Here is a 19,339-nt window from a genome sequence, read left to right on the forward strand (position 1 = left end):
AGAGACAGAGAGAGGCGTTGAAAGGCTGCTCCAACAGAACTTATTGTTTCAGAGGAAAACACGAACACGGTGTACAGTCGAGTCTTAATAGCTTACTTACAACTGGGCTCGTCAGGCTCTCTTCTTGGCTGCAGTGGTTATTATTATATTTACATGCTTCCAGCTCCCGTTTTTGCTCGATGACAGCTCGTACTTTTCCTTTTTCTCCCTCCCTCGCTCACAGACACATAACGTGTATGGCAGTCCATTCTCCCTGCAGCACGGACTACACTGCCCATGATGCTACATTCTTTAGAGCTATACCTGTAGCATTCTGCCTATTAGCTTAGCACAACAACAACAACAGGCCTCTCTCACCCAGGAAACACGCAGAGAGAGAGCGTCACCCTGTAACCATGGCAACCGTAACGCTGCCGCCTGGAACAACAGAACGTAGCTGTCAAACAAAACCCAAACAGGCCTGACCCGCCACAATATGAAACAGGGAAGTACCGCCGTGTAATCCATTTATTTCAACAAAGTAACTGTACTCTAAATACCACCTTTTTAAACGGTAACTGTAACGGAATACAGTTACTCATATTTTGTATTTTAAATACGTAACGGCGGTACATGTATTCCGTTACTCCCCAACACTGATAATGTATCGATACAGGGACAGCAGAAATCGATATTTTGTTACAAAAAATGTTGATCCTTTTTCTGAGCAAGAATCCTGACATTCCTTCACTGTCCAAATGTGTTTAACTTTTTATGGCAGCAATAAACATGACAGTTTACTATTTTAATTTAAGACATGTTTTATTTTAATTAAATTTAAAACTTTTTTATTTAATGTAAAATTATATTTTGTTTTAATTTACTTTCAAATTCTTCAGTTGCTGAAGGGGCTGCATAGTTTTCATAAACTGCATAGTTCAGAATAGCTATAATTGTACCAGATGGTTGATTCAGTTAAGTTGGACTAGACTGTAATACAAACCGTTCAGTTTGTCAACAATAAAACTGAAATGAGAGAAAGACTGAGTGTGAGACTTTGATATTAGATAAAATGAATATTGATAAAGTTTACCTTTATGTACAGAATCTGAATATCGCAAAATATTTTTAAAAAATCACAATAATATTGTATCGTGCGTTAAGTATTGTAATAATATCGTATTGTGGGATGTATGGTGATTCCCACCTCTAATATTTTTATGGTGGAGTAGTGTTCAAAGATGCACAAAGTGCCCGTCTCTGAGTGGATATAATAGATTTGGTTGTTCTTACCACAGTGTTGGCATTGGTTGGTGTTACTTGCTATAATTTCTAACTGTGGAATCCCACAGCTGATGATGTCTTCTGCTCATTACAAGAACTAGAGGACGTAACGATGCTGGATACTCCTGTGCGCACTCGTTTATACTCTGCCAAGTGCTGATTTGTATCTCTCCCTCAATCTTCCAGTCTGGACAATCACCTAGTGTCAATTGGATTTAATGACATTTATCATTCACTTATTTCTCTTCAAAATCCTGTGCCAATCACAATATACTAAATACAATTAATTTATTAAATCATACATTTTAAAAGTCATTCATTCTTTTACATTAATGGTTTCTTAGTGTCAGAGTAACTCCCCCTCCCATCATTTTCACATACACACACATGCAGCAGCCTCCAAGGCCATCTTCACACACTGTCATTAGAATCATTATTATATTTTCTTATTCATTCTATTGGTTAAAGACTCCTGTGAGTGCAACATTGAGGGAACAGTTCACCCTGACCGACGTAGGGTTAAACGGGGACCCCGCCCTGGAGCCAGGCCTTTGGGCCTTAGCCCATTGTTCCCAGCTGGGCGCCGCCTGAAGAAGGGACATGGGACCACGATCCTGTAACCCCACCACTTTTATATTTATCAATCTGAACACATATATGTGGAGACAGAACCGACAGTCATGTCTTTCTCACAGCTGTAGCAGAACACCATCGATGTGCAAACTCGTAAAATACTCACCGGTTAGTGATTTTTGACTTTTTTGAACATTAACCCATCAAGTATGAGATGAACTAAGTCTGTGACAGAAGACTATTGTGGCTCTTTGAAGTTGAAGTCTGTGTTTAAATGTTTCCACTGATATTTAACTTTTTCATGTGTAATTGTTCTTAAAACAAAATGCAAGAAAGGCCTGAGTGTCCAGTTAGCTCTCTGTATATGATGGTAACAGGACACAACGTAAGTGTGCACGTTCCATATGCAGTGAACCCAAGCACCTGATTACATTCCTACACCTGCTTTGATATGAAATGAAAATGGTAGACAAGAGAAAAACAGCGTCTCTGTAGTCATACTTCTACTGACATCAATGAAAACACAAAGTGTATCTTTGTTGTTTTATTTAATTTGGCAACTTGCTCGTTGCTCCTCCATCACGATTAAACAAAAGACAGAAAACCACTAATGGCTGCACACATATCCAAACTGCATCAGTATGTCATTTTACAGAACATCTCCATACTCATAAGGTACATATTCATTTACAGATAATCAGCTAGAAGTCTACACACCGGCCCTTCCTCTCCCAATCGCCGTAGCGAGTTGGCTCTGGACCCCGTGGGCCCCCCTTCTCCTTCGTCACAGGGTTCACATCATCAGGGAACTCTGAAAAATAAGAGTGATTGAGATCTTCAGGGACAGTTTTCCTTTTCTCAGTTTACAATAAGGTGACTTTCAGACCTTTTGAAACCTCTAGAGCAGGGATGTCAAACTCCAGTCCTCGAGGGCCAGCATCCTGCTTGTTTTTGAGATATCCCCGCCCTACCTGCTGTTGATCACCTGGATCAGCTGTGCTTTGCCAATAAGAAGCTAAAAGGGCAGGTTAGCTGGAAAACAAGCAGGACAGCGGCCCTCGAGGCCTGGAGTTGGACACCTGTGCTGTAGACCGATTTGTAATGAAAATGCATATTAAATATAAAAATATACCTCGTCTAAATAAACTCACTGTCCATTCAAATGAAAATGTTTTGTTAGGAGGACTAAGCACACAGTCTAAAAATGTTTCTCAATATGAACGTTTGAGAATCCATTTCAACGACTGATTTAACTTCATGCTCATTCTGGAGATTACAGTTTGCACTTGTGAGCCATTTCCCTATAAACACTTCCCAAAAACCAACATCCCAGATGTCGGACAGAACGTGGATGTGACTCCTGAGTTTGTGTTCCAGTAACAACGTTTGAAAAGTGAGAAAAACGCATAGCATGCTCATAAAAACATTCATGTACAACTACCAATGTAGCACACTAGCTTTTAGAGCTTAAACACACTCCTGCAGCGCGTTCATGGACAGAGTCGGCTCAGTGTGCTGCTGATGGCTCACTTATTTAATCCAAAACAGTGGATTGGTAGTGGCAGTGCAGATGAAAGCTTTACAGTCCCACTGCTGTTTACATTCACTACCACCATTACCTTGAACTGGTCCCTCAGGGTTGGTGGGTTGGCTCTGACTTTCTGAATAGGAAGTACAAACTGCAGTTCCAGATTGAAACTCTGAAATTCTGATTTTATTTGGAGGTCATCAGGTCATCAGCCTGTTGCAGAGCTAACAGAGAGACTGACAACCACTCACACTCACATTTACAACTATAGGCAATTTAGAACGACCAGTTAACCCAACTCCACTAACTGCATGCTTTAAGACTGTTGGAGGAGAACCCAGTACAGTGTCTGTGAAGGTTCTCAGTCATCCAGGTCATCGTAGTCAAAGGAGCTGCAAAGAAAAGCGTCTTGAAACGTCTTCAAGTAAGTTAAAGAAGTCCAGACGCTTTTCTTTCCAAGCTCCTTTGAGAACCCAGCACAGTGCTGAACACTGTTCCACACACACGGCCAATTAAGCCACGCGGTCATCAACAGTTTTACTCTTAATCTCTGTAAAATGTAATAAAGGAACAGCACATCTACTTTCATTCTCCCTGATTATTAACAGTATCATTTACAGTTTGTTTTCTGATCACTTTGGTTGTCAACTTGTTCAGTGCAGTTTGTAACTGTTTGTTAACCAGATGCACAAAATGCTTGGTCTCTTTCTCACTTTCTAGCACATCTTTGCTCGTCTCTTCGAGGTTGTCAAAGCGTCCTTTTGGGGTTTTGGGCTTCTTCAATGGCTCCTTGTCATTCACCGCTCTGCTGGCTGCCCGCAAACACCCTGAAGGAAGAGACACACTCAAGTATTAGGTTCCAGTTTATTCAATGGCGTCTTGTCTACTTTTGTTTTGTTGAAGATCTGTACCCTGGACGCTTCTTCTATGGAAGGGGCCTGACTGACCTTCCACGATGGTTCCTGTTCTTGCTCTTCTTCTTTCTCAGGTTTCTGCTGCCTAAAATATTCACTATGCACACTATCAGTTGTACCTATCTTCTTGTATACTGGCGTTAACCCTCACTAGTCCTCGGCCACCTTCCTTCCACTTAGCATACAGACTTAGGGTGCTGGGTTTGGGGTGAAATCCTCCATGCATGGTAAGGAAGTTGCTTGTCTTGATGTCAGTGGCTTCGGTTTCCTCCTTTGGCCAGTTTATTATCCCAGCAGGGCGCAGATGTTGATTGGCTGGATCTTGTTCTTCCCATTCAGCTTACTCTGCAGGTATTTGGTGGTTGTGGCTTTCCTAGTGGCCTCTTCATGGTTTCCCTTTCCCCGGGGGATTTCCAGATTCATATTGCTATCCTCAGTAATGTTCCCCTTTGCCTTCAATTACTACCTTTGCTCTCTTTGTTACCACTCAATTACATTTCTCCAGTCCAAACGACATTCTGATGTCACCGCTGCAGATGTTCGTGGCGTGGATCAGTCGATGTTTCGTTCACTCCTGCCCTGTAGTGTTGTTCGCCGCATCAACACTGCGTTGCTGCTGCTCTCAGGGTATCGTGCACAGTTCCAGGCACTCTAGAAACCATGTGTGAGACATACAGCTTCTTGTGGTCAATCCAGGCGGTGCACAGGTTGTTCAGTCTCACGTGGCTGCTCCATCTAACATTAGCTTGTGTTTGTGTGCTTGACAATTCCCTTCAGTGCCCTGATCATGTATTGAAACATGTACTGTTCATCTTAGCACTTATGACGCCTGACAGGTGCTTCCCTGTTGTATTGAGGCAGGTTATTGGTGGTAGTTGGATGGGACTGGTCCCTTCTGGGGATCCTTGGGAATCAATTAGCCATTCCAAGTCAATCTTGTCCATCAGCAGATGGTTCATTTGTGCTGCCAAGCGCTCGTGGAGTGCAGTTAGCTTCTTTGTTAGCCTGGTGCTGTCCAGAGACCTTTTCCTGGATATCTGCCACTGTGATGGTTACTGGATCCTGTTCAGGGAGCTGAGGTTTGCTCTGAGTCACTGAACATTGTTGTTGTGTGTTGCACACATTAACACACATCTATAATCTTTCTCAGCTGCTTCTGGACCCACTTAAATGTCAAGAAGTGTGAGTTTTCTCCCTTACAGAATGTAACATATCCCGTCTGTAACTTTCCAATCAAGAAGAAACATTTATCCATTATTTAGAAAACGGACTCTTCTGTTCATTAATTATGTACACGACCTCCTCCTGGCTCTGCGGGTAGATGTATTAAATAAAGCATTTAAAGAACAACAACTTGCAAATATAGTCCATTCCGAGGTTCCGTTTTCTCTCACTGAAGCGGACAAACTGACCTGTGAAAAGCGGCTCCACAGCTGGACTCCTACAGAACAGCTGTCTGCCGGAGGAACACGCGCGCAGAAGAGACATCTCTAAAAACAGAAACCAGCAGTTGTTTTCAATGTACTCCGCCTGCACTTATACAATGAAGTTACTGTTTGTCGACTAACATTTACGCAATTTTCGTCATCACCTAGCGACGAAAAGTGATCGGCGAGCCAGTGCAGTGCTGCGTGCAGCCAGCAGGGGGAGATAAAGGCTAAATATCCGTTTTGATATTGACTCGTCGGTTTACACGCTGATTATTTAATTAAAATACAGCTTCACATGCAGAAAATAGGGTTGTGCAATTCATCGAATTTTAATCTAGTTCGCAGTTTTAATTTTCAGTTAAATTAATGAGATCAAGCAACACAAAAACGCGCGCTTTGCTAACAGAAAAGGAAAGCAGAGCAGCCGCTCCCTGAATCAGCGCTGCCTGCGTGTGCAAATCACAGCTCGCTGGTCTGGACGCAAAACACGGGGTCACCACACAGCTGCATCCCATCTAAGGCAAACAGTTTTTCCAAATTTGTCCGATAAACCCACCGAGGATGGAAGGCTTAGGGTTCACAGTACAAGACAAGATACACGATCTCCTGCAACACCTGAACCGTACACGAACGCGTGGAGCGTGATCTCACAGCTGTGGAGGACTTTTCTATGTTTTATTTACATCATACACGTACAATGAATGGAGTGTTATTTTTACGTGCAACAAAAGTATTTTTCCCATTAAACTTAAGAAATAATCCTGACAAATAGTCCCGATCTAAACAGTGATAAAAGAAAAATTTGTTGCTTTCGTTTTCTGTTCGGTTTTAGTGGAATTTTTAATTTCAATTGATTTTTATGTTGTTCTAAAATAGGCTTTGGATTTACATTGATGTGAGAGTAGTGTTAATTTTTATTTTTGTCAGCAAAATGAGTGAATAACCGTGATCTTAATATTGATCAAAATGACTGTCATAAACATTTTAGTCAAGCCATAGTAGAAACTAAATGTTAAATACAGCAATACAAAACAACAGCAATAATAATAATTATGACAATAATAATAAACATGCCATATTTTTTCTTTTTATCATGTGCACCTTCCGCATTTACCAGTGAGTTAAATTGATGAGTAAAGTCATGTTATTCTATTTTATATTTCCAGTGCAAATTTTAGATGGAATAACTTTTGCTGTCAAATTAACGTGACAGCAAAAGTTATTAGAATAAAAACTTAACAGTGAATCATAAACAACCAGCCAATAAAATAATGCCACCTAAGAGGTTAAGTGAATGGCAGTCATCATCCCTTCAAAATTAACATTTTCATACAATACCCCCCACCACACACACACACACACACACACACACGCGCACACACACACACACGCACACACACACACTAGTATTGGTATATAATGAAATAATAAAATTTCAGACACGACTTGCAATTAAAATACTTGAACTTTATTTCAAGCAGCAGCTGTAAAATAATTCTTTGACATTAAAGCATGCAGAATGATAATGTAATGATGTAACATTATTATTAACAGTCACTTAAAATGCAGCTTTGTTTTGGAGCTTAGCCCTCTAACTGTTGTGCAGCGCTGTGGCCTGGAGTGTTCAGCTGCCCAGATGAGGATCTAGAAACTCCCTCTGCTCTTGTACTGCAGCTGACAGTGGAGTCAGCTGTTTTCACAGGACAAAAAAGTGTTGGGCACCTGAATCAAGTGAGAGAAAGCAAAATCACACACCCAGTATATACAGTCCAGTCTCACGTGAGTCCAGTTTATAGAGACACTGGCCACAGCATCAGCTTAAATGGGACAGCTGCAGACGATGTAAAGGCCCTCTTACCCTCTTACCCTCCTTCTAGAGCTTTTTAAAATCGCTCATCTCCACAGGATCCAACTGTTGCAAAGAATCACTTCAGAGTGTATGACGCAGCGGGCCGTGCAACACCATTTTTTATTTTTGAATAAGTATGTCAATGACATCACTGGAAGCAAACCAGGCTGCAGCACGCGCACACACACACACACACACACACACACACACACACACACACACACACACACAATTAATTGCTCGTTAACTGAAGGTGCCAGAAAGCCGTTGCCCACTTTAACCCCTGATAATGACTTTTGTTCAGAAGTACTCAAACTGGTCAGGAGATAATCCTGATTTATACGTAGATTACTCTAAAGCCACACGTCCACTGTCTGGTACTGCTCAGCTCACTTTGATCCAGGCACATTTCTCTGTGTTGTTCTCCATTTAAGACAGAGCTCACTCAGTGCGAGGAGGACTCGAGGGTGAGCTTGGAGGCAGCACATGAAGCTCACATCATCATCATCATCTTACTCAGGGCATTTATTCTGGCCTGACCAGCAGGACTTTTTGCTGTGATCCTGGATGTGCAGCGGATTCTTTAGCTGCCTTGTTGTCTTTCTTAAACATACGATTGGGATGTGTTTATTAATGTATAAGCATCACAGCCCCCAACATTATGATTTAATCTGATTTCAGGCTGTTGCAGATGTGTGTGTGTGTGTGTGTTGGGGGAAAGGAATTCCAGGAGGCACCGGTGTGGATCAGCTTCAGCGGCTCAGCACTGATATTTCTGAGTGGATGATGAAATCCTCCTTCAGCCTTTCAGAAACCAGTGCTGGCAAATGTCACATCACACATGTGTACACGCACAAACCTGCTCCTGCAGTCTGTTGGCGTCAGTGAAAAAAAGCAGAAAATATCCACATTTATGTTTTTGTTTATACACGAATGTGTGAGAAGAACAAAAAAACAAGCAAAGCAAAATCCAAACCCCTGATTTGTATCTGGAAGTGCTGAGAACGGACTGATGAACAGTGAGATACTTTAACGATAGCCTGCGACTTAAATTACAGGACATAACACAATCATAGTATTTGAAGAAATTCATTATTTTTTCACTTCAGCCATTAGCGTGTCACACAGGGAAAACTACGGCGCGCACACACACACACACACACACACACAGTGGGCAAAAAATGAACACACGACAGCTTTTTGTCATTGTTTTTTGGTGTCAGGTCTAAGATCCTTTGCGTTACAGTGGTGAAAATACAGTCTGTAAAACCCTTTTACAAAAATAAGAGAAAAGAAAATGTAACATGAGCTAAACTGTGGTGAAAAGTATGTTTTTTGTTAAACGTACTTGTAAAGTGCCATGGTATTTGTTCCCCATATATAGCCGAGCTACAGTAAGACGGGTGAAACACACAGGTTTACTCTCTTCACTCTCAGGTGATAAAATAAGTGCTCTTTTATGCTGCAGTAAGCCAAAATTCATTTCATGTGCATGACGTAGTGAAGGATAATATGGAGCACAAAAAGGTGAAAACTTGTGTCCAGCAACACAAGTCAACAGATTAAAAGTCGCAGCTACATCACAAACTGCTGTGAGGGGCTGGATAGACACTGATTGCAGAAGCATATTCTTTTTGTAAGAGACCCCATATGAAAATACGTTATTTAGCCTTTAATCATTTAGTCTCTTTTAGGAAATTACAGTAGCTACAACAACTCTTCGATGCCACTCTGTAACACTGTCCATCAGTACTCCTCCAAATTACTCCCAAAGATTAAACCTCGGTGTCTGCAGGGCTGGATTCACTCCAGACCGCTGAAGGATCCACCTCAGACTGTGATCCCCATTACGAGCGAGCAGTGCTGGGGGACTCTGTCTGATGGCGCTTCAATGTCTATCTGACAGTAGATGGGTGACAACAAGAACAGGGACGTGACCTTGCATGTAAGCTTTAGCCAGCTTCTCTGCTATTATGCAGTCTCTCGGACACCCTGCTGGATGGTTTGTGCTGATTCTACTCGCAGGCAGTTACGCTGCTTATCTTTGCGGTATTCTCGTTCCATGGCTGCAGGCTCTGCAGGGCAAATAGAGAGCTGTTCTGTAGGCACAGCGGGTCCGGGGTCACGGGTTGGTTGATCGTCTTCTGGAAGGCCTCCTGCTGCAGCTGCATGAGGATCCGATTGGCCTGCTGCCGCTCAGCCTCCCGCTCCTCCGCCGTTTGCCGTCTGTATCAACAACAGAATGACATGAGATAGAGCACAGATTCAGCACAGTGTACAAGCACGAGCTGCGACACTCAGAATCAGGCTACATCAGTTTGTTTTGGGAGACACACAGAGAGTTAGGCTATATGTTTTCATGTAGCTCAACTCTAACTAAAATAGGCTAATGCAAACAGTTTCTTTCAAATATCAGTGATGTTTGATCTTTAATAGTTATTATTATGAAAATGTTTTCTGTTGCTGAATTTGCTCTTAAAAATGTAAAAATGGGAAAGTAGTATTAAAAGCCTTTCCTGAGCTTTTCTGTGACACAGAAAATTATTATTTCTAGGACAAAAAAAGAGATTTCTACAGACAGAGAAATGTTCAACAATGTTAGCATATTTTAAAAGTCACAGAGCCAGAAATCTTCACAGAGCGCCTGTTTCAGTGTCTCCAAGTTGAGCTACACTGTAAAAAAAATATTCCGTAGAAAAACGGAAAATGTCCCGGTAATTTTCTGCCAGTACATTTTCTGTTTTTTTACGGACGTTTGACAGACTTTTCTGTAAATGATAAAATGGAAAATTCTGTAGATTTACAGTATACTCTCTGTACTATTTACGGATATTTCCTTCAGCTATAAAACGGAAAATTCCGTTTATTCACAGTATATTTTCTGTATCATTACCTGATATTTTCCGTTAATAGAAAAATTTTAATTTCTGTTTATATTATTATTTCCAAGCACTTCTTTTCACTGTAACTCATTAAATATAGTTCTTAATATCCTTAAACGTACATTTCTATGTATTCCTTCACGTTTATACAGTAGATTGTACTGTATTTTTACGGATTTTTTTTACAGTGTATATACACATGCCAGTAGCTATTAGGAGGCTCATTTCATTTTAATTAATTTGTCCAATGACCTTGTTAAATTGGGAGGAAGTTTTCTGTCAGGCACTTCACCACAATCCTGCGATGAAATGAAGCTACACAGCCTCTACGTGGCCTCTATGAGGATTAAATGTGCAAATAAGAACACAACAAGATAAGGTCACAAAAGGGAAACTCATGGTGGAGTATTTGGATCCAAGGAGACCTTTAAAAACACAGATGGTTTTCCTGACATCCCCCAGGAATCAAACAGACACGCAGTCTTTGATAAAGAAGGTCTGTTCGGTAGATTTTGTACAAACGCGTATATACAGGTAACTTCACCTCCACTTGGTGCGTCTGTTTTGGAACCAGGTTTTGACTTGTGCGTCGGTCATCTTCAGTGCTTTGGCCAGCGCAGCACGTTCCGCCGACGCCAGGTACTTCTGCCGGTGAAAGCGTTTCTCCAGCTCACAGATCTGCAAGCGGGTGAAGGACGTCCGGGGCTTTTTCTTCTTCGGCGGTGTCCGGTTCTGATAAGGGTGACCTACACGACGTGTTACAGTGAGGGGTGAGAGGGACACTAAACAGGAGAGAAGGGCAGAAGGACGAGAAAGGAAAGGACAGGATGAGACAGGACAGGGAAGCAGGATGCAGAGCAAAAAGAAACCGAGAGCGCAGCAGCAGCGTAGCAGGAGGAAAAGCAGCTCCGCAAAAATAAATACAACTATTACATATATCACACATATCAATATTTTTTTAATATAATGCAGAAATCATTTTTAAAAAAATTATGTATATATATTTTAATTCAGGGATTGAATTGGTTAAAAAACATGATCAAACCACCACATTGCCTTACGGTAAATCAGCCACATATTAAGTTATAAACAAAATTATATTTTCAAAATTTAAAAGCAATAGTTTTATATTAGAAACACGCGCAGTTACTGGTCTAAAGGTCTAAAACTCCGGGCGGCGGAGCGGCTCCACAAACACACAGAGGCAGCCACAGGTTTTCTACAGTCGCCCGGATAACGTGAATTCTGTCTACGTACAAATTACTGCTGCGAATAACCGATTCTTCTCTTTCCCCCCGTTTTATTGTGAGTGGACATTTGCTTTTAATTAAAAAGTACCGCGAGTTTAAACTAACGTTTAGTATTGCTATTTTATCCTTTCTTCCACACACACTCATATTATTATTATTCTTTTTTATTTTAAACAATGAATAATCGGGCTACAAAATGAAGAGAAACCGCAAAACAGTCTGCCAGGTACATTTAGATTTCCATCATAGGAAGGACCAATAAATTCTACTTCTAGTAATTCTAATAATAATAAGTGGATACCTGTGAATCTGTCTTTAGTGTAGCGTCGGTTGCTCTCCATCCATGGGAACGTGAGCGCCGTCAGGTTGTTGATGGTCCCGCTCATCGCAGGCATGGAAGAGTTCCCGGCGCTCAGAGGCCGGTGAGCGGGGACGCGGATGACCCCGGCGGAGTTGACGTTAGCACCGTTCATATTCACGCCCATACTCATTTGATAAGCACCGCCGAGGGAAGACATCCCGCACGCGCTGCCGGTGCCGTTATATCCGCTGCTGTTGCACGTGAAACCTCCGTTCACGCCACCGCTCGCGCCGCTGTTGTAGGCCAGGTGTCCGTAGTCCGGCTCGTGCATCCTCGTGCCCAACATGCAGCTTTGCTCCACGTTGCTGAGGATCTGATCGATGCCGAAACTGATGGACTCCACTTGCGCGTGCTGCTGCAGGTGCGCCCCCAGTATCCCTATGTGATCCATGGCCTCCACGAGCCGCCGCGAGCCCCCGCTCCTGCGCGAGGAATTTAGGCTGCTTCACGCGCCACTTCCTGAACTCTAATGTTTGTGCTCACGCGAGCTCCGGTAGTTCTAGTGCATGCGTCTTTCTGTGTGCGTTTGCAGGAGAACCCCAACACCCCCACATCCCATACTCCCCTCCCAGCGCACGAGGACACCAGTCAAACTGCCAGAGATTAGACAGAGATGAAGATCCGGTTTCAGGCCTGCGAGCTCAACTGGTTAAATAGGCGACTGCTCTCTAAAACACAAATTAACAGCCGCACACGATCAGTTGGAAACAACTGAAGATGTTTCTGCTTTTGGCACTTTTTTTTTTTTTTGGACATTTGCTGTGCGGCCCTTCAGGCCTTCAGCCGAATATTTAGCTTAACAACCTGAAACAAACCGTTTGTGCTTCTTTCTTCATTCTCTGACGTTAAACTCAGTAGTTTTCATTTGTTCTAGTGCTGGTGGGAATTACCGCAGTGCAAACTCAGTTTGGGTCATTTTCTCCCAGCTGCGCGGCGCTGAGCTAAGAGGAGCTGTAGAAATATCAATGAAGAAAACAAAAACGACATTTTTTTTTTTGCTTAAGGGAATTTGAGTAGCATTTACACATTTTTCGTTTTTTTTTATTTTTATTTTTTAACATTTCATACATCTATCTCAGCAACTCAAAAACTGTTTTTTTCTCTACACTTCCCAGGTAGAGAAAAAATGTATTGAACCCCCATTACATTTAAATTCTGTGATCGGCCGACGGTCTGACGGCTGAAGTGGGTCCGTGAACTGAACTCTTTGCCACCAAAGAAATGGCCCCAGTTCAAAGAACAAAACGCAGTCAATTTTTAATCCATGCTGCAAAAAATTGGGAACCTTGATAGTTTGGTCTAATGGGCTCAAATATGAATCACTGAAATAAATGAATGGTACGCTGCTCCTTTGTTGTTGCATCGACATCATTAATTCATGTTTGGAGGGATGACGGGACACAAACACCGTCGTGTTTAAACAGAACTGCACACGGTGCTGCTGGAATGTTTTCCCCGCAGACAATAAAACTAACATAAATTTCAAAATTGAAGTTAATACGCACAAATAGCGTGTTGTTTTTATTTTAAATATTAACGATTCTGGAAATGATCAATGACTACGCGAGGATTTAAATTAGGACGATATTTATCGCAGCTTACCAGAACAAACAGTTCTAAATTTATTCAATCGTGGATCGTAGATCATAGCAATATTAAAATTAATATAGTAACTTTTATATTTTGCTTATTTCAAGACACAACTAGAGAAACTCCTCGTCAAGTGAATGAAAAATTAAACCGCACAGTTTATTGATTTTCTCTCCTTCTAAAAGCCACTGGGACTTAATTACTTAACGCGGGGATTACTAGCTGATACCTTTAAAGAGTTCTCACTGGCCAGTCGGTCGACATCAAATTTTAATGCCTAGCAGCGTTTCTGCACACTAAAGTGCAGGTCTTCGTTTAAAACGGGACCAGTAATGAACATTAGGGGAAAGGCTGCTAAACTACAGGATCAAATGCTGTAACTCACAAATACAACACAAGACTGAGCTTAACTCCAAGCGTGGTTTCAAGAAAATCAGTTTTGGAAGTTTTATCTCTTCATGAAAAGCAGCTTTAAAACGGAATACTGCACTAAAACACAGCTTCTGTTTTTTGGAAATACATTTCCTTGAACTAAAGTGATTTTAAGAAATACTTTTATTTATTACAAAATGTTTATGGCTCCAAACATGAATGAGCATTTTAGCTCTAAACTCTGAACTTTCTACTGGGAAAAAAAAATCAGCTATAGAAAACTGAGTGTGTGATTAAAGTGCTAATATGTCACTGAGAGGCTCCAACAGTAAACTAAATGATCAAGTCGCCGTTTTCATTTCAGCCCAAAGGGCCTCATGGAGTCTGGAAAAAAAAAACAAACTGGAAAGAGGTTTTGATTTTGTCTCTTTAAGCAGCAGAAGCAGAATAATCACCGTTAACTGAAGTTGAAAACTATTGCCTGTAGAAAAGGCCACAGAACATTGTAGAGCCAAACTACTTTCACACATTTCTTTGATCACTGCCCCGAATGCTTGTCTCATGTCTTCTGATCTGATTTTTTAATAAGGTTTCTCAGTTAAAAAAATAAAACATAAAACCAGATGACACCAGAATCCCTATTTTCTAGAGTCTTACACTCTTTTTATGCTTCTTTTGTGTGTGTTTGTCTTAATTTTTTTAGTTTAGTGTTTATGACGTTTACAGTCATAATAAAGAAATAAATATTTAGAGAGCACAGTTTCGTGGCCCCCGCAGGTGTTTAATGTTTTTTTCCTCCTCACATGGATTGGTGGAGCCATCAAAGCAGGCATGTCTGTACCTTCTTTAATAAAGTGTGAATGCCTGTGTTATTTAAAAAAATCAACCCTATTTAATTATGAAGGGAGAAATTACCCATAGAGACAAAAAATACAACACAGGAACCTTTTGGGACTGTCTCTCCTCTGAAGACGGCCATAAGTCACAATTAGAAAATTGCAGCTTTTGGGAATTCCACAATAGCTTTATTCTTCAGCCCATTGAAAATGGGTAGGAGGTGAAGGAAGCTTGGATTATTATTAGCTTCAAAGCTACACAGACCCTTATCTTGGGTTGTGACCCTAACTAAGTAATGCCCATGCAAAGACCAAAGTTAAAATAACCTGATCAGAAATCACATGTTCACATGTGTCATATTAAAAAATGACCCAGCAAACAACTGATATCAAAGACCTGTATGGTTTAACAATTTGCCAAAAGCTTCCCAGTAGTGAAAGCTAAAGCAAATTCACTCCAAGTCAATGCAAAATCTGCTCAGAGAAATTGCAAAACTGCATTTGCTAAATCTTAGACTCTACAGACCCCAGTTAACAGGTTGAATTCAGTTCAGTTTCACTCATATAACATCAAATCATAACAACATTTGCCTTAAGAGGGTTTATATCAAGCTCAAGAGGCACCTTCACTGCAGGAAGGAGCGCTTTCAAAATCATTCATCCCAACAGCAGTTAGACTCTATAACTCCTCAATCACAAAGTCATAAGTAACTGGACATTGTGGACATCCACGGTCACCACTTCATGCATAATGGACCTTCTGTAATAATGATAATGTATACTTACTCTCTCTGCATTTGACCCATTCACTCAGTGAAGCAGTGGGCAGCCAGTAAGCAGGCGCACGGGGAGCAGTGTGCAGGGACGGTACAGTGGATTCGCACCTACGACCTTCCGATTATGGGGCGACCACTCTACCTACCGAGTTATCCCTGCACCTAAAAAGATGTCTCCTTGTAGCCAGATGTGTTTGCTATGTGTATGGACGTGTGCAGGTTTATATGTATGTATATGTATACATATGTATATTTAGTGTGTACCTGTGTGTGTGTGTACATGTCTATACATTGGACTAGTAGTGGTAGAATAGTTATGTTAAGCTATATAGTTTATGTCTTGCATATTTCCACAACCATATCCATAATCACATACTGTGTATGCTACCGTTGTATATAGTGTATTATCTTACTTTTTTAAATTTTATTCTTTATTTTATTTGTATTTTTTGTATTTTCCTTCTGATATCTGTACCTGAGCTGAGGTAACGCAAAACATTTCCCCGTCGTGGGATCAACAAAGTCTTATCTTATCTTATCTTATCCCTTATATTATAAAGTAAAGACCCTACAATAATACTAGAGAAAACCCCTACAATCAGGGGGACCTCTTTGAGCAAGCACTTGGCAACAGTGGGAAGGAAAAACTCCCTCCAATAGGAAAAAGCTCAGGAAGGGGCAGCTGCTGAAACCTTTCAGGTGTGAGAGGAGGAAGACAGGACAAAAGACATATATGTTAAATGTTAAAGTCTAAACAAAAATTCCCCTGACCATGGGTCTTTGGAAGGGCTGCTGAGATCAAGTGTCTTCTCTCCAAACAAACAGTCCCCCCACCCCCAAAACACACACACACACACACACACACACACACACACACACACACACACACACACACACACACACACACACACACGCGCGGCAGCATGGCTTAGGCTTGCAAAATTGCATCTAAGCAAACCAAGGCTTTTGGAATAGTACCAAGTTTATTTATATAGCAAATTTAAAACAGAGTTGACCAAAGTGCTGTACATCAAAAGTATACAGCCCCAAGAAAAATTACACTAAACTTTTAGAAAATTAAACAAAATACTTCAAATTAAAATAGAATAAAATGGAAAGAAAACATGATAAATGAATAGCAATAAACACAGTATCTCAGCAACAGTGTTTATAGCCACTCCAAAGAGGGAAAGAGTTGAGTTAATTTTTATTTCAAACATGTACATTCACAATCATTACAAAATATCATTCCATTTTTTTTGTTCGAAAAGGAGTAGGCAGAGGTATACACTTATCTGGTTGTTAAGTGATGACGTGACGAATCCTACTTCCGGGCCTAAAGTAGTCTGCGTTTAATATGGCTTTTGTGTTGTTAACATGTTTAATGTTTTGTATTTTCTTCTGTTTAATCTCAAAAAGCTCCTAAAACAGTCACTGTTGACCTCCCTCGGCTTTTATTACCGCTAATCATTTATTTAAGCTCAGTTTTTAAAACCTTAGGATGTAACTACAGCCCAGCCCATGCAGCAGTATATGAATGACTAACCTCGTATTGTGGATGGATGATCTCAGTTGTTCTCCTGGCTGAAGTTTGGTCCTTTTACAGCATCCTGCCATGCGATTACATTTGTTCCTGACCACCGAGAACACTCACGTTAACTTTTATCGAGTGGAAAAAAAAGTTAGCTTGTTTATATTATGCTAACATAGCTGTGTCGCTAGCGGTCACGTAGCACATCAACAATTGTAGCTTGCCTCCACCAGTGTGTGAATGCGAGAATGATTGAATAGTGGCATTGTAAAGCGCTTTGGGTGCCTTGAAAAGCGCTATATAAATCCAATCCATTATTATTATTATTATCATTATATACCAGCTAGCCAAACTTCAGTAACCCTACAAACATCACTGCTGTTTAGTTTTCTGTCTTCATTTATGTTGGAAGTGATAACAGAGCTGTACGTTTTAATTTGTTTCCAAAACCCCGCAGTCAGGACATGCTATATTGTATTTAGATAGAAGCTAGCGAGCTAACTTCCTGCTAACTTCTAACTCCATGAAATGTCATAAATTCCGTTTTCATGGATGCCTGGATGTTAAACTCAATTGTTACACCTAGTAGAGCAGAACGCTGAGCATTTTATTAAAGATGAAAGACTTTAGACAGTTTTTCAACTCTCAGTAATGCCATAGTGATCGTTTGATATATGGACCTGCAGCGGAGTTTAGGCCCAATCTGCAACTATCCTTTGAAGCAGCGCTCCTCTAAAACAGCAACAAGGATAATTATTAGGTTATCTACATCATTATGTAAATAACAAAATAACTTAAAGCAAAAATTTTGACAAGGTAAGATAACATCTATCTTCTGCTGTTTAAGTGTAAATTTTGTGTTTATTTTCAGTGATATCAGTTCACATGTGTTTTTTGTTTTATATTCAGACTGTTTATGCGATGTTAATGAGCTAGAGGACAGCTACAAGTACCTGGGGATCCCACAGACAAATGGGAACCATGAAGAGGTCGCTAGGAAAGCTGCAACCACCAAGTACCTGCAGAGGGTCAGGCAAGTCCTGAGGAGTCAGCTGAACGGTAAGAACAAGATCCAGGCTATCAACACCTTTGCCCTGCCCGTGATCAGGCTGGGATAATAAGCTGGCCAAAGGAGGAGATAGAGGCCACTGACATCAAGACAGGAAAGCTCCTGACCATGAATGGAGGATTTCACCCCAAGTCCAGCACCCCGAAGCTGTATGCAGAGCAGAAGGAAGGAGCCCGGGGACTAGTGAGTGTCAACGCCAATATCCAGGATGAGATGATGAGACATTGATGAGCTAGCCTTTATTTGTCAGTTGCAGGTCTTTTGCCCACAACTGAGATGACAGACCTTGCCGACCGTACATACAATACACAAACATCACATTGGGGAGACAGGTCAGGCTGGGTAGCGAGGAAAAAAACATCGAAATGTGTAACAGTGAAGGATAATACAGGAATGCACAGACATCAACACACCATAGCACAATAAACACAGACAGCAAAATGTGAAAGTGTTCCAGTGTGTACATCTGATCTGGGACCGCTGCAATCTTTCGACTGCGCCTCCAACTGACCCGATGTCCACATCAGAGGGGAGGTAAGGCAACGAACATCCACAAATACGTCAGTAAGATGGCTCCAACCAACCGTGTACTGAATACCTCAGGCAGCAGAAACCCAAGTAAGAGGAGTAAGAGGAGGAAGCATCATGGAAGGACAGGCCCCTGCACGGTATGTACCACCGGCAGATAGAGGAGGTGGATGAGACCAGAAATCCTACCAGTGGCTGGACAAAGCTGGACTGAAAGACAGCACAGAGGCACTAATCATGGCAGCACAGGAACAAGCTCTGAGCACAAGATCCACAGAGGCTGGGGTCTATCACACCAGGCAAGACCCCAGGTGCAGGCTGTGTAAAGATGCTCCAGAGACAATCCAGCACATAACAGCAGGGTGCAAGATGCTAGCAGGCAAGGCATACATGGAACGCCATAACCAAGTGGGCGGCATAGTGTACAGGAACATCTGTGCCGAGTATAACCTGGAAGTGCCGAGGTCAAAATGGGAGATGCCCCCTATTCTGGTAGACAATGGCCGAGCTAAGATCGTGTGGAACTTCTGAACTGTTGATGGCTAAGCAAGTGGTGGACAAGCAGAGGAAGACGGCCATAGCGATAG

The 19,339-nt window shown here is 41.5% G+C and overlaps 2 protein-coding genes across 3 annotated transcripts; both read right to left on the bottom strand.

Moving 5' to 3' along the window:
- Positions 1 to 2,367: 2,367 nt before the first annotated feature.
- Positions 2,368 to 5,853, bottom strand: sdhaf4 (succinate dehydrogenase complex assembly factor 4). Its single transcript, XM_085181877.1, has 3 exons — positions 5,691 to 5,853; positions 4,078 to 4,191; positions 2,368 to 2,647 (listed from the first exon to the last, which is right to left on the bottom strand). Exons 1-3 carry the CDS (start codon positions 5,764 to 5,766, stop codon positions 2,538 to 2,540), a joined length of 300 nt encoding a protein of 99 aa, XP_085038003.1. The 5' UTR covers positions 5,767 to 5,853; the 3' UTR covers positions 2,368 to 2,537.
- Positions 5,854 to 7,154: 1,301 nt separating this feature from the next.
- Positions 7,155 to 13,086, bottom strand: tlx1 (T cell leukemia homeobox 1). 2 transcript variants are annotated; one of them, XM_085181987.1, is made up of 3 exons: positions 11,991 to 13,086; positions 10,984 to 11,185; positions 7,155 to 9,783 (listed from the first exon to the last, which is right to left on the bottom strand). In XM_085181987.1, exons 1-3 carry the CDS (start codon positions 12,439 to 12,441, stop codon positions 9,573 to 9,575), a joined length of 864 nt encoding a protein of 287 aa, XP_085038113.1. In that variant the 5' UTR covers positions 12,442 to 13,086; the 3' UTR covers positions 7,155 to 9,572. The 2 variants fall into 2 exon arrangements, with proteins under 2 accessions (XP_085038113.1, XP_085038111.1); XM_085181985.1 differs by having other exon boundaries at positions 10,984 to 11,221.
- Between the last annotated feature and the right edge of the window lie 6,253 nt (positions 13,087 to 19,339).

The sequence above is a fragment of the Neolamprologus multifasciatus genome, chromosome 13, assembly GCF_963576455.1.
Source record: "Neolamprologus multifasciatus chromosome 13, fNeoMul1.2, whole genome shotgun sequence".
NCBI lineage: Eukaryota > Metazoa > Chordata > Actinopteri > Cichliformes > Cichlidae > Neolamprologus > Neolamprologus multifasciatus.